Source organism: Watersipora subatra, chromosome 1 (assembly GCF_963576615.1).
Source record: "Watersipora subatra chromosome 1, tzWatSuba1.1, whole genome shotgun sequence".
In the NCBI taxonomy this organism is placed as follows: Eukaryota; Metazoa; Bryozoa; class Gymnolaemata; order Cheilostomatida; family Watersiporidae; genus Watersipora; species Watersipora subatra.
Window position 1 is genome coordinate 59,803,514 of NC_088708.1, and position 20,557 is coordinate 59,824,070.

At 34.2% G+C, this 20,557-nt stretch overlaps 1 protein-coding gene across 1 annotated transcript in view; it reads left to right on the forward strand.

Moving 5' to 3' along the window:
* The window catches only part of LOC137389739 (receptor-type tyrosine-protein phosphatase delta-like), an 86,740-nt gene that overhangs the window by 10,254 nt on the left and 55,929 nt on the right, over positions 1-20,557 (forward strand). Inside the window, exons 4-8 of the mRNA XM_068075828.1 lie at positions 10,032-10,144; positions 17,504-17,702; positions 17,800-18,168; positions 18,623-18,735; positions 20,296-20,485. Of these exons, the coding sequence (XP_067931929.1) occupies positions 10,032-10,144; positions 17,504-17,702; positions 17,800-18,168; positions 18,623-18,735; positions 20,296-20,485 (984 nt within the window). The remainder of the gene's footprint in view (positions 1-10,031; positions 10,145-17,503; positions 17,703-17,799; positions 18,169-18,622; positions 18,736-20,295; positions 20,486-20,557) is intronic.

The following is a 20,557-nucleotide window of genomic DNA, read 5'->3' on the forward strand; positions in this document are numbered from 1 at the left end:
TTGCATGAAAGTGTAAACAGAAACCATCTAACGCAGCTACGTCACATTTGAGCCGTTTTGGAAAGAGAATCCAAACTACGGCGGTCTCGTGTGGCTGCGATTAACTGTTCGTTTTTGAGCTTTTAAGAGCTTCTAATCACATTCCCACATATTTGGCACCTACAACAGAGTAAAACATGGTGAATCTTTTCATATCAAATAACTGTAATGTGAATTTTGTTGCAAGTCAACCTTTAAACAATCTCACCCCGAATGTCACATTTGCTTCGCTAATTGTTCAGACATAGTACATGTAATTGTTAGTATTGTAGCTACTCGTTACTCTTTTTAAAATGTTTCACCCAGTAATATTGTTCACCGAGTAAACTTATTTTGAGATTGACATCTCCTTCCCTAACTGATCATTGTATAATTCTACCACGTCTTTCAATAGTTATTATTTTTATATGGAACTAGTAGGTAGTAGTGTGTTTCTCTGAGCTACTTAATAGGAAGTTTTTACGTAGCATAAGGGTGACTCTATATTTTTCTTAAACACATTTGTAAGTTTTTGCTGAAATTTTTGCACGAGTGTCTTTAGACTGGTTTCAAAACGTGAGATAAGGTGACGTCTAGGAGAATTGACCTATATGTCCATTGGCAACAAATTATACAATCATCAATTCACTTCAACATGATACCTTTAGAAAATGCAAAGAAAGATAAATTTTGCACATCACTAAGCGCCGTGCTCCAATGGAAAGTGTGCAAAAAGTATGAAATTAAAATTACCAAAATTAAACAGGAACAGATCACATATTACTATAACGAACAAAATACATTGCTTTTAAATTTGCCTAATTTTATTAATTTTTTTCAACCAAAGTAAAGCAAAGCATGGTGACCGGTCATTGTCTTACTTGAGTGTTTCAACAAATGAACAATTCCCTAAAATTTATTGTCTTCGGATTTAAATGCATTTTTATAGTCAGAGTTAGCTAGACTATGCAAAATCAATCAGCCACTCCATCACCATCTTGATAATTCCTTCAATATGAATTTTTTGTAAGTTTTCCATAGATTAGCTAATCAGCAGACTTCACACTTGATAAGTTTCGACCGAACATCTTTTTTGTTGAGTTGGGGTGAGCATTGTTTTCAAAATGATTTAAAACTTGCTAATGTGTTTATACCTTACAACATGAAGTGGGTGCATATGAATGATTGGACATTCAATGAAATAAAAATTTTCTTGTTTTAAATGCCAGTTCTAAAACGTAGAAACCTCAAACGTCCTCAAGTTTTTTATACTTGCTGTAAATCCTCGTGTATAAGTCGTACCCCAAACTTTGAAGGTTGGAAGGTATTTGGAGCTACTGGTATATTGCGTGTTAAGCCACAGATGCCATTTTTTTATTCGTTTAACCTAGTCATGTGAGTCATTCGCCAAGTCTACTACCTCTGCTTGTCGTCCCATGCGCATTGGCTGATGAAATGGCAATTCACCAATGAGTGTTCTCACTTTTATCAGAAAAGAGTTAAGCCTTCAGCAAACTACAGGAATCAAGTACCAAATCAGTTAGCAAATTTTGTAAACTGTCTCATCGAGAAACCTATAACACTGCATTTAAATTGAAAGTTGTAACGATAGCTTTGGAAACTAACTACCAATGAATGCTACAAAACTACCATGAACGAAATGCCTCTGCTGTTTTTGGTATTACCGAAAAGCAAGTTAGTCAGTAGACAAAGCTCAGAATAGTTTAAAGATGAGTCCACGATGAATGTATACGAGTAGAAAAAAACAATGCCAATAGCTTGAACTTGGAGTTTCTTTAGCTTTTTTGGTAACGAAATGAAGAAATGTGGTTTCATCGTCACCAAGAACAGCTTCGAATCGGTGCTATGAAGTGGTCCAAGAAAAATTGTGAGTTAAGCTAAAGTTTCAAAGCAACTCGCGGTTGGCAGAACAGATTTAGTTTTACATCAAAAATTGAAAGTTGCTTCAAAGTTGCTCTAAATCTACCTAAAGACTTGGAATGTGACGCTAGTTCCTTTCAACAATTCATCATAAAACATTAAAAGTGTCACAATTACTCTCTCAGCAATGTTGGAAACATGGATAAAACTCTACTGTTTTTAATATGGCTGGGAACAAGCCTGTCAATAAAGTCAGAGAAAAAACCATGCGTGAAACCGACAGGACATAAGAAGCAGCACTTTACCATAGTTTTCGCTTGTTTAGACAATGGAACCGAGTTAAAGATGAACTTACACAAAATTTTAGTAGATTTTATCAGAAAGTATCAGTATTTTTCTATCCTTTGCGATTGTTTTTGATGTTTGAGGCTTGTTGAAACACAAAAGTTATGCCGCAAGTTGCAACACGTTTTAATGATAAGAATAGAGGAGGGCAAGTTGCAACATGTCGCAACTTGCCCCTCTATTCCTATAGAGGGAACAGCTCAAGTAGCTTTGAAACTGCTGTTTGATACAAATCTCTATGACGCAGCTAAAAGTTAATTCTCACGTTGAATCCCTAAATTTCTGGACAATATTGATATCATTACTGCAAATGCTAACATTCAGAAAGAAAGGTTTGACCTTTATATCAACATATATATATATATATATATATATATATATATTTGAAAAATTATTGCGAAAAAAGTAAACTTTTAGTATTTGCGTTACAAATTTGTTTCGTGCGAAGCACTCCTCAGACGCAATTGTACTAAAATGAAAAGCTTTACCGAATGTGCCAAAATATCAGAAATGGGCTCGCTGTGTTAATCATGTAATTTAGTGCTAAATGTAACCGAGAAGATAACTCCTAACATGTCTGCAATTAGAAGTCAATTCATTTCTTTTATTTAATGTGCCTAAGTGTGGTTTGCATATTATGAAGTATTTTTCAAGTAAACATAATTTGCATCGTTTTGTCTTGTTTGTATATGGTTGTGCTTGAGCTAATATTTTCCATGTTATGTTGTATGTTGAGTTGTTTTCTTTCAACTTCCAAATGTGTTTGCTCAATTCTATGTGGTGTTGTTTGTTTTTGTGGTTAAATGAGGCTTTATGGTTGCTGTATCTAGTTTTAAATTCGGTTGAGCAAAGTCCTATGTAGGTCGCTACGTGGTTGTTTGTATTGTTGCTGACTGTTGCTTGATATATCACATTTTTGGCTCTGCATTTTCCTTCCAAAGGGCAGTTGTTCTTTTGTCTGCAATTGCAACTTTTTTCATTGTCTTCTTTTTGTAGTGTACTGGTTTTATTAAGGGTTTTGTTGCTCCCATCAATGATTGTTTTCATGTTTGGCATTACTGAGTAGCTCAGTTTTAAGGTTTGTCTATTAAATATTGCTTGGAGTGGGTGTTTCTTTGGAAAACATGTTGTAACTATGCTGAAGAATTTTTGTCCAATATTGGTTGCAACATTGGCGCTGAATGGTGGGTTGTACCATGTAATTTTTCTTTGTCTGTTACGTTTTTTAGGTTTATTCATGTTGGTTTCATATTGTAGTTTGCTGTTGTATCCACTCTTGTGGAGTGCTTCTTGGTATGGTTGCACTGTGCTGTTAAATTGTTGTTCATCTGATGAAAGTGCGTTTAATCGTTTGTTTATGTTGTCTGGTAAGTTTTTCAATATGGAAGGTGGATGGTTGCTTTGTTTGTGCACATATAGTATTGTGTTGCCTGGTTTTTGGAAAGGCTTGAAGCTGCCATCTTGTAGATTTAAAGTTACGTCAAGAAAATTCACTGATCGTTTGTTCGCCTCAATAGTAATTTTCAAGTTGTTCTTATTAAATATGTTGCATATTAGTTTCTTTGTTCTCTCTATAGCTTGGGGTGTACCCTTGCAAACCGCAAGTCCGTCGTCTCTGTATAGTCCAATGCTGCAAGTCAATTCTTCAATTCTTCAATTCTGTCAAAGCAACAGCAAGCATTTATTACTTTTGACGTTTGTGAATTTTACCCTTCAATAACAGAGGCACTATTAAAAAAAGCATTAGATTATGCAAGCAACATAACAAATATCACAGAAGATGAAAAGGCAATCATACTACATGCAAAAAGATCGCTTGTATTTCACAACGACACGGCCTGGTCAAAGAAGAACTCTAATAAATTGTTTGACGTGACTATGGGTAGCTACGACGGAGCGGAGACTTGTGAATTAGTAGGGACTTACTTACTGACCCAAATACCCAAAGAATTGACTTGCAGCATTGGACTATACAGAGACGACGGACTTGCGGTTTGCAAGGGTACACCCCAAGCTATAGAGAGAACAAAGAAACTAATATGCAACATATTTAATAAGAACAACTTGAAAATTACTATTGAGGCGAACAAACGATCAGTGAATTTTCTTGACGTAACTTTAAATCTACAAGATGGCAGCTTCAAGCCTTTCCAAAAACCAGGCAACACAATACTATATGTGCACAAACAAAGCAACCATCCACCTTCCATATTGAAAAACTTACCAGACAACATAAACAAACGATTAAACGCACTTTCATCAGATGAACAACAATTTAACAGCACAGTGCAACCATACCAAGAAGCACTTCACAAGAGTGGATACAACAGCAAACTACAATATGAAACCAACATGAATAAACCTAAAAAACGTAACAGACAAAGAAAAATTACATGGTACAACCCACCATTCAGCGCCAATGTTGCAACCAATATTGGACAAAAATTCTTCAGCATAGTTACAACATGTTTTCCAAAGAAACACCCACTCCAAGCAATATTTAATAGACAAACCTTAAAACTGAGCTACTCAGTAATGCCAAACATGAAAACAATCATTGATGGGAGCAACAAAACCCTTAATAAAACCAGTACACTACAAAAAGAAGACAATGAAAAAAGTTGCAATTGCAGACAAAAGAACAACTGCCCTTTGGAAGGAAAATGCAGAGCCAAAAATGTGATATATCAAGCAACAGTCAGCAACAATACAAACAACCACGTAGCGACCTACATAGGACTTTGCTCAACCGAATTTAAAACTAGATACAGCAACCATAAAGCCTCGTTTAACCACAAAAACAAACAACACCACACAGAATTGAGCAAACACATTTGGAAGTTGAAAGAAAACAACTCAACATACAACATAACATGGAAAATATTAGCTCAAGCACAACCATATACAAACAAGACAAAACGATGCAAATTATGTTTACTTGAAAAATACTTCATAATATGCAAACCACACTTAGGCACATTAAATAAAAGAAATGAATTGACTTCTAATTGCAGACATGCTAGGAGTTATCTTCTCGGTTACACTTAGCACTAAATTACATGATTAACACAGCGAGCCCATTTCTGATATTTTGGCACATTCGGTAAAGCTTTTCATTTTAGTACAATTGCGTCTGAGGAGTGCTTCGCACGAAACAAATTTGTAACGCAAATACTAAAAGTTTACTTTTTTCGCAATAATTTTTCAAATATTTCATACTCCTCTAATAATCTTTTAGGTTTTTAGTGTAGAGTTCTCTTTTTATATGCTTTTGCACTTGCTTTTAGTTAATATATATATATATATATATATATTTGAAAAAAAATATTAAGAAGAAAGTAAACTTTTAGTAATTGCGCAATTACTAAAAGTTTACTTTCTTCTTAATTTTTTTTCAAATATTTCATGCTCCACTAATTATCTTTTATGTTTTTAGTGTAGAGTTCTCTTTTTATATGCTTTTGCACCTGCTTTTAGTTACTATATATATGTTTTGTTTTACTGTGGAAGTTTGTTTGTCGTGATTGTTGTACACAGTGTTTTGAAATTCATAGCAAACTCTTTTCAAGTTTTCTTGCTCAGATAATTAGTAGAAATTTGAATTGTTTGGCTGAAAATAAATTCAAGACAACACAATTCTAAAACTAAAATTTACTATGAAAACTAAGGATGTTTCAAATGCTTCAAGCATTTCAAAATGTTTCTGAAGTTAAACGATTTGTTCAGCGGGGTAGTCTAGGTGTTTCTAACAATGGTTCTTCAGTTGATTCGAGTTTAGCTTCGAGTGGCGTAGGTACTGCTGATAATGCAGGTAGTATTCCAGATAAAAGTAGCAACCCAGCAGCACCAGAAGAAGGTCAGAGCGCTAAGTTTGATACGCCAATCAGGCCACTTAGGGTGCGGAATATGCCTGTGCTGTATGGAAATCCTATTAGTCATTGATTAGCCAGTCAAGTCCTTTTGTGTGAATTTAGTTGAGTTGGAATAGAAAGTAGTGCTAGTCATATTATTCTTGTAGGGATAGTGGTGTGGTGTAGAAGTAAAAAGTGAAAAATAAAAAAAGAAGAGAAAATCTGGGTATTCGTATTAGTCTGTTGTATTAGCCCTTCATAGTAATACAAGTTGTTATCATTGAGCAAATATCTACATATAAGCAGTCTCAGTATGAGGTAGTTTTGGAATGCTGGGTGAACTGTGCATCAAGCTGGGTGTTTTTTGGTAGCTTGAGCATTGCGTCATTGAGTTTTGGGTTTCGATTTGGCTTGAGGTTGTGCTGTGGGGCTGGCATTGCTTGGTGCCTTCTCCTTGGTGCCTGTGGTAGCCATTGGCTGTATCCTAGCTTGTGTAACACTCAGAGGTATATGCATATTCAATATTGGTGCACTGAATTCAATTAAAGATGAAAAGGGATGTTGTATGTTGACATTGATGATGTTATTTTCCCATAGCAATATCATACTACACAATGTTTGTATAAACACTGACTTTCCCACATTTATGTTTATAGAGCTATTATACTCACATTAGCCTTGACTATGCTTGCGTTTAACCCTACAGCTATGACCATATTATTCAGTTTTATGCTAGAGAGCAGAGAATACAGTTGAATCTTGATAACACGTAAACTGGTACAATATTACTAGAAGAATATTACATGCCCCATAGGGTATTTCAGCATACCCCCTACAGAGGCATGCTGACAGACCAATTATGCAATTAGTACTTTTGTGATATTTTCCAAAGTATCCAACCAGCAGAATTGGCATTTCGCACACATGAAAAACATATTTCTGCATCCTTTATGATTATCTACATTATATTCCAATATTTTAGGAAAAAACGTTATACCCGAAAATGCATTTTTTGTTGCAATGTGCCCCACCTTCCCTTACTACATAATCTACCTTGACTTGGTGTCATAGTAACCTTCAATTGTGAGTGAGTGTCTTGTTATTGCATCAGCTTGCCTTCGTTTCCTGAAGAACTCAGGCTCAGTCTATGTCTTATTATTAGTATTATTATTATTAGTTAGCTCAGCATGGTTTTAAGCTGTTGTTGGTATCTTTGGAACTCGGGTCAGAACAACTAACTTGGGAGATCTAAAACTTTCCTAAGTGTTCTAGCCGATCCCAGTAATGCAGCAAATTGCACTTTTGAAATTTCCTTCTTGTCAACATTAGGTTTGATCAGCTGTATTTCCAGATTTTTGACTGCACCTAATGCCCCAACCACTATAGGGACAATCAGCTCGGCTGTCTTCTGGATCTTCCTCAACTCTCTTGCCAAATCTTGATACTTCTCCACCTTTTCCTGTTCGTTGTCTTTTACTCGCTCATCTCCTGATACAGCCACCTTGATCAGCCATGAGTGGTCTAGCTCCTTATCCTTCAATATTAAATCTGCTCTAGCTTTTGCCACATGATCTGTTTGAATGCTCATATCACATAATAATTTTGATTTCCCATTCTCTAAGACTGCTTTTGGTGGTCGTACCACTTCTTAAATGTTTTGTACCCACACCATATGAATAGATTTCAATGCACTATTCTCGTTACTCCATTGCATCTTTTCTTGTACACTGTTGCCACTATCTCCCCAACTAACAACTTTATATTCCTAGAACATTTCAGGGATAATCCAAAAAATTCCAGAAACGTTTCATTGCATCGTTGTCACAAGATAATTTGTAGTTACAATGTACTTTTTTAAGGTCCCAGCAATGTTGTGGGAAATCCATTATTGGAGCGTTTAGCAAATGGTTTCGTACAGCATTCCCACAATAGTGGAAGAATGTTACATAATATTCCACAAACATTCCTTCTATGATGTTGCTTTAAAGATATTAGTTAACATTCCAGGAACATGATGTGCAGAACATCAGTGGGATGTAAATGGGATGTAAATGTGGACACTTAAACATTCTGATTACGTTTCACAGAATTCTCCTCTAGTGAATTAAGTACAACATTACTATAACGTGCCGAGCATAACCTTTCCATAGCATTTCTTCTTCAAGCTGTACTGTTAGTAAATGCACAAATGGTAGCATGATGTAACAACAAAAATACTAAGATAGAACTCCATTAAAACACCATAGCTATAAGAATCTATTGGGATTTATAGCAAAAGCACACTACTAGAACCGAGTAATTTTTGCGTTATTTGCAATGAAGTGCGAAAATTGAAATTTGTAATGCCCTTTTATTTTTTTAATATAAATCATTTGAAATTCACACAACTTGTCTACATTATTTTGCCTGTTTCCATTATTGCTATAGAAAATAAATAAAACTTTTAATTTGTTTTATTTCATCTAATTTAAAGTAATTTTTCATTATTAAAGGGCAACAACTTCCAAAAAATGATATGTTTCTAGCAAAAGTAGTAGAACTAAAGTTAAACTAATTCTTAACGAGTTGTTGTCACTGTATTTATTAAGCACGGATGTTTTCATCCATATAACAATGACATGGATTCTCAAAGAAATTCTCAAACAAGTAACGGATTCTCCACTATGAAAAATAACTTTCCTGTAACATTACTGTGACATGCAGTTAAAGGTGAAAATTATGTCGCGCCTCAATGTTCCCTTTACATTGTAAGTCAATGTTATATGGATGTTTACACTCCAACATTCCAAAGTAACTTTCCTGTAACTTTGCCTAGACATTCATTTGAAGGTAAAAATGATGTTGCACCATAACATTACAGTTATATTACTTGTCAATAGAATGCACATTTATGCTCAAACATTCCGAAGTAACCTTCATGGAATAATGCTGAGACATTCAATAAGAATGTTCTCTAACAATGTTATGACAACACTAGCAAAGTCTATTCCTGTAACATTGTATAGAACATTACGATAATATTTTTGCACAACATTCTGCAAAATATTCCTGCCTCATCGTTGCAACATAATGCAATGGTGATCACCTGATAAAGTTTGAAGAACATGAAAATGTTTTCTTGGAATGTCATTTTATGGGTGACTTTACAGAACATCCCAGTACTGTTGTTGTTAGTTGGGTTACTGCATTGACTTGAAATATGGAATAAAGTTTCTTTCTTCTCTCCGCATAGTCTACACAATGTCATGTCTATCTGCTTTAAATATGTTTCCTTCTTCCTCTAGTTTGTAGATGGAAAAGGAATGGAGAATTATAATAATGATTATTATTGCCATTATTTTTATTATCATAATTTGTGGTTAATATTTCTGGAACATTTACAGCTGTGCAATCCATTACTGTTTACTACTTTGAAACATCTTGAACCAGCGCGTTTGTTCTTTACAAGCATGGAAGTCTGGCATTTTTCAATTTAGTTGGATTGTGGACACAGTCCAAGTTGTATCGTTTCTACAAATATCATTCAGTCCTATCTTCTTATGTTGGAACTATTGGAAAATAATTGCAAAAATATTGAGTTATAGGACATGAAGCACCTACAAACCAAGATTCAATCAATTGAGGGCAGAGACAACTTATTGAATTTTTAAAGCTCATCTATCATATTTTCTTAAACATGATATCAATATTTGGGCATAACATAAATTTGGAGAGTCTTTAATAAAATCATTTTAATAATTGTTTTAGTGTTATAGTGTTTACATGTACTTTGGCTATGACATTTGATGTACCCTTAAAACCTATTATAACCTCACTGTAAGAAGTAGCTCTATGATATCTATACTTATTAATAATTGTATTTGACATTGTCAACAAGATATAGAAACTGCTTCGTCAGAGATTTACCATCCACCTGTTCTTGTTATTCTACAATAGTTCCTGCTGCCCCTACGGGACTGTCTTTGGACAACAGGACAAGTACATCTGTGCAATTGACATGGACTCTTCCTACGCAAACAGATGTCTATTACCCAATCACAGGTTACTTGGTAATTAATTTACAAATATCTATTGGAATTGAGATATAGAATAAAGAATATGAATACCAATAATCTTTTACATATAGTTTATCGTAAAAGTGTTATTTCTGTTCGCAGAAAGAACATTGACAAACAATCGTTTTGCATATTTGCATATCAAGGCTAATTATTTAAGTTTGTAAAAGTTTGTTGTTAATTATTGTTTATATAATTTTGTTTTCAACTATATTTTATAAATTTGATATCTTATAATTCATTATTTTTTATACAAAAGATTGTTTGCATATCCTTATTAACCTCTTGCTATATTGAATAGTAAAAATAATAACAAAACCATGTCATGTTTTCAATATTGATGAATTGGCTATTAACTAGATGAATGCTCGCCATTGCCCGGGTAAGAAAAGTCTGTGCACAGAAAATTTATTTTTATTTAATATATAACAACAGTTACCATTCTAACTTTCCAACTTCATATCATGAGAAAAATGTTTGGTGCAGTTGATATAAATTAAGAGAAAAAATAAAACAACTGTAAAGGTTTTCAAACTTTGTCAAACAACTGTAACTTTCAATTTCATATCATGAAGAAAATGTTTTGTGCAGCTGAAATAAATTAAGAAACAAAATAAAACAAATATAAAAGTGTTTAAATGTAAATGTGAAATAATTAGCTAGTAATAGCGAAATTAAGTCTATTTTGCTACAATTATAATAAAAGCTGATTTGGTAATGATTCAATTAATACGAATTGAGAAAACCAAATAAAAATCCTGAGTATGTTGATACAAATGTAAAAACGAGGTATCGTGCTGTCTTTGTCTGACCGAACGGAGAGAGAATGTAGAGGCTATTTCTACTCGAGGTAATACAATTGTCCGGGTGAAAAGAATTGGCTTTGACTGCGATTTAGCAATTAAACTTTACGAAAAGCCGAAAAAAGAAGTTCACGAAAAAGCATCGCGTTTCATAGAGCTAGAAGAGTTCATAGAGTTTCAACTAATACGTCATTTAGCGCGTGCAATCAAGAAAAGGGTGTATAGGTTATTTAACAAGAGCGATGAATTGTAAGAGCTTTCGTAGTCTCGTGGTTAGAGAGTTGGATTGAAAACCTGCGATCGCAATCTTCGTATGTTCAAGTCAAGCAGAATGCGAAATTTGAAATCCAAAATTTTAATAGCTATAGCTGGACATACCGAAGGACCGACAGACAGACGACAAGCTTTGAGATATATATATATATATATACATACTAGCTGTGCTACCCGGGTAATAAAAAAGTCTGGACAGAAAATTGATTTGTATTTAACATATAACAACATTTCCCATTCTTACTTTCAAACTACATACCATGAAAGAAGTGTTTTGTGTAGTTGAAATAAATTGAGAGAATAATCAAAACAACTGTAAAGGTTGTAAAACTTTGTCAAAAAACTATAACTTTCAAGCTATTAGCCTGGTACATTGCCAATGGATTGTTCCAGTAAGCTGCTAGGCTTCTAATGACGGTACTCCATGACGTTGCGTCAGCATTGTTGTCCAGCTACAGTTATTCTAATAATAGCTATAGCTGGAATGCAGACAGACATACGGACATACTTTGAGAAATATATATATATATAAGATATATATACTAGTTGTACAACCTGGCGTTGCCCGGATAATCAAAAAGTATTTCGACAGAAAATTTATTTGTATTTAAACCATAACTGTCACGAACAACTTTTATCGTATTTTCTAGGTAAATCAGACACGCTGATTCCGATTTTGTACTCAAAATAAAGATTAGTCCACTAACCTTCAAAGTCATTTAGGCTTTTTTGAAGCGTTTCAATATCCGTTTCAAAAACAACACAATCGGCATTACAAGCTCCGCCCATAAATATGTGACGAAACCTAGCTTTTTCAGAAACGGAAGTTGGGAATGTTTAGTCCGATTTAGAATAATAGAGATGGGTGTCTTAAAACTCATTATTATCTAAATCCAGCCTGTAAAATAGTTTCAGTTTTTTATGAAAGGGATATAAACTATTTAAAATTGCTCGCAGCATGTTACATGACGTTTAAATGGGCTGGACGCCGAGAAAAATGAGCTCAAAAAGCGCGGTTTTATCACAAGCTAGCGTTGTTATTGCGCTTTTTAAATATGCAATGCTAAATAGCTTATCTACCTTTCAGAAAAGACTGATATTATTTTTAAGGCTGAATTTAGATATTAATGGATTTTAAAACACCCATCTCTATTATCCTAAATCGGTCTAAACATCCCTACGTAACTTCTGTTCCTAAAAAGCTAGGTTACGTCAAGTATTTATGGGCGGAGCTTGTTATGCCGATCGTGTTGTTTTCGAGACCGATATTAAAACGCTATTAAAAGTTCTTCATTACTCTGAAAGTTAGTGGCCTAATCTTTATTTTGATTACAAAATCGGAATCAGCATGTCTGATTTACCTAGTAAATATGATAAAAGTTGTTCGTGGCAGTTATGGTTTAACATAACAACATTTGCCATTGTAACTTTTAAACTACATATCATGAAAAAAATGTTTTGTGTAGTTGAAATAAATTAAGAGAAAAAATAAAAACAACTATAAAGGTTTTCAAACTTTGTCAAACAACTGTAACTATCAAATTTCATTACGTAAGGAAAATGTTTCGTGCAGGTCAAATAAATTAAAAAAAATAAAACAACTATAAAAGGGTTTAGATGTAAATGTGAAATAATTAGCAAGTAATAACTAAATTAAGGCAGTTTTGCTGCGATTACAATAAAATATGATTCGGTAATGATACAATTAATACAAACTGAAAAAAACAAAATAAAAATCCTGAATATGTTGAATTGATAATAACAATTCTTGCATAGAAGTGTGTGTGTATAAAAAATGTTACTGTTCCACCAGAAGCCATCCATCAAAACTTTGAATACGACGATGATAAAAATTCTTAGCATAGAAAGTTGATTTGTATTTAACATACCGGTATAACAACATTTATAATAAAAAAAGTCTTTTGACAGAAAATTGATTTGTATTTAACATATAACAACATTTGTCATTCTAACTTTCAAACTACATATCATGAGAAAAGTGTTCTGTGTATTTGAAATTAAATTAAGAGAGAAAATGAAAACAGCTGTAAAGGTTTTCAAACTTTGACAAACAACTGTAACTTTTAAACTTCATATCATGAGGAAAATGTTTCGTGCAGGTAAAATAAAAAAAAATGACTATAAGAGGGTTTAGATGTAAAGTGAAATAATAATCAAGTAATAGCTAAATTAGCAAGTAATAGCTAAATTGAGTCTGTTTTGCTACGATTACAATAAGAGATGATTTGGTAATGATACAGTTAATACGAACTGATACAACAAAATAAAAATTCTGAATATGTTGAATTAATAATAAAAATTCTTGCATAGAAGTGTGTGTATAAAAAAGTTGCTGTTCCACCAGCAGTTAGCCATCAAAACTCTGAGTACGACGATACTGGTACGACGATATGTAAAAATGAGATATTTTAGTGTCTTTGTCTGACCAAACGGTGAGAGAATCTAGAGGCCTTCTTACTCGAGATAATACAATTGTCCGCGTGAAAAGTATTAACCTTCACTGCGATTTAGCGATTGAACCTTATGAAAACCCGAAAATAGAAGTTCACAAAAACGCAAAAAAGCGTTGTGTTTCATAGAGTTGATAGAATTTAATCGCCAAATTTTAATTTCGACAAAATCTATTGTTGATATTTTTTTGCCGAAAACAAATTAGCCCCAATACGGTGAGGACAAAAAAGCATCGCCTTTCATAGAGCTACAAGAGTTCATAGAGTTGTAATTAATACGTCATTTTGGTGTGAAAACGGAAAACGATGTATACGTTATGTATAAATAGTGAGCAATTGTATGAGCTTCCATGGTCTCGTGGTTAAAACGTTGAATTGTCAATCTGCGATCTTCGTGAGTTCAAGTCCAGCATAATGTGGAATTTTAAATCCAAAATTTTAATAGCTATAGCTGGACATACTGAAAACAGAAAACAGACGTACTTTGAGAAATATATATACAGATGGTTCCCTATTTACGAACATTCGAGTTACGAACAACGGTAAATACGAACAGGTCTGCGCGTAGGCACTACTCAGAAGCACCACCCAGCATCCACCTTTCTCTGCCCAGTTCGTTGCAGTGCATAGGTGCGTGAACGTATCTCCAGTGCGCAAAGAACTTTTTTATTTTTGGTGTACGTATTGTATTGTATTGTAAAGGGATTTGCCGGCCTTTACTTGGCACGATCTAGACTAATAAATAAAGAGAAGAGAGTGCGTGTAGTTTCATTCAGCTTTTAATTAGCGAAGGAAATTTCACTAGCCGAGGAGCGTACGGCTATCTGCTCTGCTCAACTAATTGAGCGCGCTCCTTTATATACAATATTATCAACCGTTCCGGCTAACGGCAAACGGTAAGAACACCGGCTAACAAGGTGAATAAATAGAACCGCTAGCGCATTGGTATGACAGCAATATAAGTGACGATAAGTGATAGTGTTATGACGGTATATCAGATAAAATAATAGCATAACGAGTGAAACAACGATATAATAAAAAGGACCAGACATACAATAAATAAGAAACGCAGTGTCATGACTCGGCGTCCACCAAAGTATTGTCTCCATTTTATTAAAAAAATTTTCAGTACAAACCGATACAGGTTACTTATACAAGCCTTAAACATACTTAAGGCCTTCAAACCTTCAATATACTGATATAGGCCTTAAACATAAATTATAATACAAAATATAGCACTGAAGCAACTTACGAACAGATTCACCTTACGAACAGTCGTTCGGAACGTAACTCGTTCGTAGGTTGGGAACCGTCTGTATAGATATGGATTAATTATCTATGTATATGTATATTATAGTTAATCATATATATTATAGTTAGATAAACATTAACTATATGTATCTTATTGAGCAATTGTACCAAATGATTTGTAAAGTTGATAAAGATAACCAATGAAAAGTGATAAAGAGTGAACCAACCATGTTTTGCTGAAATGCTTGAAGTATACTTTATCATGTTTGTGATAATATTTGTTATTAATGAATTGAAACTAAATAGGTGAGTCAATAAGGTTTAATTTATCAATTTGTTATGCTCTATTTAAAATTGCTTGGAATGCAGTGTTCTAAGTTTATTTTATTCACACTTAGCTGATCTTTGGGCTGGAAGATTACTGGTTCTGCTTATTGTTGTTTAAACAGGCTAAATTTAGTTATTAATGTATAATCTATGTTAACACCTTACAGCTATATTTTACTCACTTTGGATACCAATAATGTTTCTTGTTATACTTGTCTAGCTCTGCTTTTGATGCATATCCATAATTAATATACAGTGCACCCTCGAGATACGATGTTAATTCGTTCCAGGGTTGGCATCTTATGGTGAAAAATTCGTATATCGGGGTATAGAGACCATTGTAATTATACTATGCAAACACCCCCTGGTGAAAATCGCCAATTTTTTTTATAAAATTGTGTGCATATTGACAATTAGCAACAAAATAGTATGTTAACTTTAGTAATTATAGTTACCTACAGTAACTGTATCGTATTTAGTGTATTTTAATGGTTATGATCTGCAATGAAACGCAAAATTATAATGTGTGTACCAAATGTTGTACGTACGGTAAGGAGTTCTTGCCTTCAAAAGGTACGCATAACATAATCTTTGAATTCACTTCAAGTTTAGCTTGCTATGCCTACACTTAAAACTAAGTTTTAGTATGTATTTTGAACTATTTTACTGAATTTCAACTTTTTATCACGAAATTTTATCCTTCAGCAGTTCCTAACTTCACTTTCACTATAAACTTTAGCCTATCTGGTTGAAACCTTTTTCAACCTAAATCAATAAGGCCGAGCGATGCAGTTATAGAAAGCGGCCTCTCGCACACTTGACCATTTAATGGCTACCGAAAAGAAAAAGAAAATTATGTTTTCTATACTGGACGTACATACCTTTGAAGTAATGTGGCTTTAGCTGGTACATGTAGCGGGTAAAGCAGAGAGGAGGCAAAAATGTATCAATGCTAATTATGGTGCTGTACACTTGTAAATAAATTTAAAACGTAATGAATTGGAATTTTTTAGCAGGCTAAAAGAAGTTGTCCATTCCTGTCCAATTTTTCTACGAAAAAATTGATGGTGCAATGCAGAAAATTGCTAGCTAGCGCTTGTAAAAGGATCTAGAGAATGTGGTACAATAGTTTGTCTTGTATTAAATGTGCACAAGAATCAATGTAACCATACATACAAAGTTTGTACGTATTTATACCCTGTTGGGGGACAGGGCTTTAGCAAGTTTCAGAAAGTAATGTGGATGCGTCAACTATCTTGAGTAGCTAGTTATATGAGTTACATACATACGATGAATTGTATTCACGTAGAAGATAACAAGCCCACATGCAAAGACATGGTTAAACAAGAAAATATAACATAAAATCAAAAGGAAACAAAATGAGTAAAATATGAAAAACATACCACACAAGAGATAAATAATATATATTATACATGCATTGTTTTAATGTACCAGTCCACATCAGTAAATTGAACACTTGAAATATTTCTGCGAATGTGGGATTTTCTGTATCTCCTACATCCTCGCCTTTACTAAATGGTTGCTCCTTTTAAATGCTGATCGCATGCATGACCTAGCTCATTCAAATCTTCAGTCAGAAGCTCTTTCTTGTGCTTGCTTTAATGGAGTTCTTGTTTTAAAAATAATTGCAAATGCTGATTGGTTGCGATCATATTCCTTGACAATGTTAATAATACGGGTCCCTTCTTCTTAGTTACGACATCCAACTTTGTTGACATAGAAATCATTTTTCCTTCGTTTTGTAATGTTTGTATCGGTCTCAGATTCCATAGATAACAAATTAAATGTAGATAGTTGTAGTTATATATGTATGCTGACTTAAAAGTTTATAGTAAAAGCTATAATAACGCTACAAATGAATATTTGCTCTCGCTTGTGTATTTTACACGAAATTTTCTACGCGGACATGAGAGAAGTCGATCATCGTGTCTCTTCTAAACGTTCTAAGAATGTTTTCGGCAAACTATATTTCGGTGTCTTCTTTATTTCGACGTGTGTTATGAGTAAGCACACCGACGGCCAAATTTTAACTCGGGCGAAACTTTTCTCAAATTCGTATGGTGAAATAAAATTCGTATAGCGAGGTGAAGATATCACAATGTTTGACTTCGTAAGGTGAAAAAATCGTATATCAGGGTAATCGTATCTCGAGGGTGCACTGTACCTACAATATGTCTGGTACCTTACATGCTCACACTCTATTGTAGATATCATGTCAGGTCATTAATAACACATACTATCAAGGGGCTGGAATAGGTTATGAAACAAGTGAAATAACAAAGAAATCCTCAATAGCCCTTAGTTCACTGTTCCCTCAAGTACAGTACAGATGCTATGTCAAAGCAAACACATTACAAGGGTATGGAGAACAGTCTAGTCCTACCATCTTCTGGACTAAACCAGACAGTAAGTCTCAAGTTGTGAAATATAAGACTGGCATTTGTTGAGTAACTAAAGGTTTATCCATCATTCTGATTTGCTCAGTCTTGCGTGAATTTTTCAGGCGTTTCGTGGATGTTATTGAAATCGCCAACAGTTAGTGACAGGTCGGTGACTCTAACCTTACCAACAGTTACTTTCCCCTCCTCACTATCAGGATATGAGAGTATACTGATAGCTGTTCAGATGTCCTCTAGCAACAGGAGTAAACTTACCAGCACTGACATAGAGACCAGTGATGACTCATACATCACAGCTGAGCTTCCTGTTAGTAGTCTATCTTATAAGTTCACAGTTGGAGACAATATTGCATATGGCGGATACATGAACAGACCACTCCACATAGGCAACTACACATTCTATGTTGGACTAAAGCCAGTTACTGAGGAGGTGGTTGATTTTACTTCATCTCCCAACTGGCAGATAAAGATAGGTTAGTTTATATGAGGTACCCTCATTGCTCCATGTAATATTTACCAATTTCAAATTATTCATTGCTAAGAATACAATCTTTACTATAATAAGAGCCATTTCCATCCATCAGTCTGTCCGAAACCACATCGTAAGGCGAAAAAATGGTAAAACAGGGACGTCATGACCCGGGGCTATGGTATACATCGGGTTTTTAAAAGTATGTTTTTACACAATATAGAATTATTAAAATAATAACTTTCTCAGCTGTATAACTTAACTTCTAGTGAACTCTTACAGGATCTGTCTTTTGTAGCAGCTGCGACCATTATAAACCACCTTATATGGCTGTCAAAACTTTGATGAAGTTAACAACACACTAGTAATGAGCCATTATTTATGTCATTGTTAAAGTTGTTTATACAGGTATATGAGAATCATTCTTTTTACTGCTCATATATGATACTCTATCTTAGTTCTTGGTGCTCCTACGGGACTGTCTGTACAAGCTCGAGACAGTATCTCAGTCAGACTGACTTGGATTCCTCCAATATGGACAGACCCTACTAATCCTATTACAGAATATGCGGTAACTAACTTTATTTGTATAAGAAACACTATTACATTTATTTTATTGACCAAAGTTTTGTTTCTGTGTATGCCTGTGATCATTTGAAGTTCATATAGTAGCTGCAAAAACTAGTTTGTTGCTAATGCTCTATTTAAGTAGTCAATTTTGACTGTGCTGTGCATTTGTTTGTTGCTCTTTTGCATAGTCTTTCTCGCCTAAAATGAACTGAGAAAGAGCCTTCTAAAAGCAAAACCAATTATATGTAATAACCTCATACCTCATGCATGACTCATACTCGTATATGGTCTGATTTGGTTCCTTGGTGATCTTTTCAAATACCAAAAGGCTAATTTTGAACACTAGACACTCTACTAACTCATAAGTCTGTAAGGCTTTGATAGTGGTATTCATCATCAGGCTGCTCTTCTTTGTGTCATTTTACTGGAACTACACGTAATCCTAACCTGTCTGTGTTTATAATCCATCTCCAAGTGGGTCTGCTGATTAGTTGGGTAAAGTCTTTGTTAGAATTTTTGTGGTCACTTTTTTTAGTGGATTTGCGTGCTGCTGCAGAGCGTGCCAAGACCGCAGACTCAAAGTAAATTATTTATTTCATAAAAAATGGAAAAGCTTTTTTACTTGATAAAAATATGATGTTGTTAACCAATTCATTTGTTGGTGCAGCAATATTATCATTAGGCCTGTAGTGGCCCCATGGTTTACCCTTGAATACATCATATTAATTAGGAGCTCAACTAGCCATACGCATGCATGAAACATGCTAAATGAAGTAAACCAAGGGAACACCATTAGCCAAGGGAAACACTGAGGCAATCTCAATAAAATGTACTTCATGAGGCTTTTGGTTCTCACAAGTTGTTAGGATCACGGAGATCTCTCAAACATAAAATAAGTTTTTAGCTTTTTAATTGATTTTGTTGGAGATGTGAGAAACACTTAGAATTTAGAATTAATGTCTTCTATCAGAAGTTCACAATTTTTTAAGCTCATTACTTGAAAAGTCTAAATGTAAAAATGATTAATTTTGCATGATTATGGTAATATGGTAATTGACTTGTGTGTTATGGATTATTGTATTAGATTATGTCTTCATAGTTGTGTGTATCAGCAGTGAAGCTGCAAGCTCATTTTCAGTCAGAATGAAGTCAAATTTTATATGTATACCCTTTTGTGGCAGTGCAGGAACAACGCACAGTCAAACTACTTTTGTTTGTAAAAAGTTGTAGAAGTGATAATTTAGCAGTTATTACAACGCTGTTAAAAGCTTTATCCGTAAGCTGTATGTCATGATTGGAACACCATTGACTGACTTGATGTTTTATTTTTCTTTTTACAGTACCATCTATCGTAAAACCTATTTGAACACCACCTCAAATAGAAGAAAGGCTGAAAAATACAGTCCCATCCTTTAAATGAATGCCACCTCTATTCGCCTGCCACTTTTACATCCTTCGGATCTTTATGAACCCTTAATAGAGCCCATCTGCTACAAATTGTACAGGCTCAATGTACACATTAGCCATGCTTTATGATTTACCATTATAATCTTTATTGCAGATATCATGCACAGTCAGGAACAGTACATACAACTCATCAGCTAAATATAAATCCTTTCGATCAAGCCGACCTCTAACAACCCTAACACCACTCTCCTCTCAAGTTCAGTATAATTGCTATGTAAAAGTATCTTTTCCACATGGTTCAAACGACTGGTCTGATCCTATTGAATTTTGGACCAAACCAGCTGGTAAGTGCACCATACTTCATTTATGGCTTTAATCTAACTTCTTGTTGAAGCTCTTGTAGACCACAAACTATT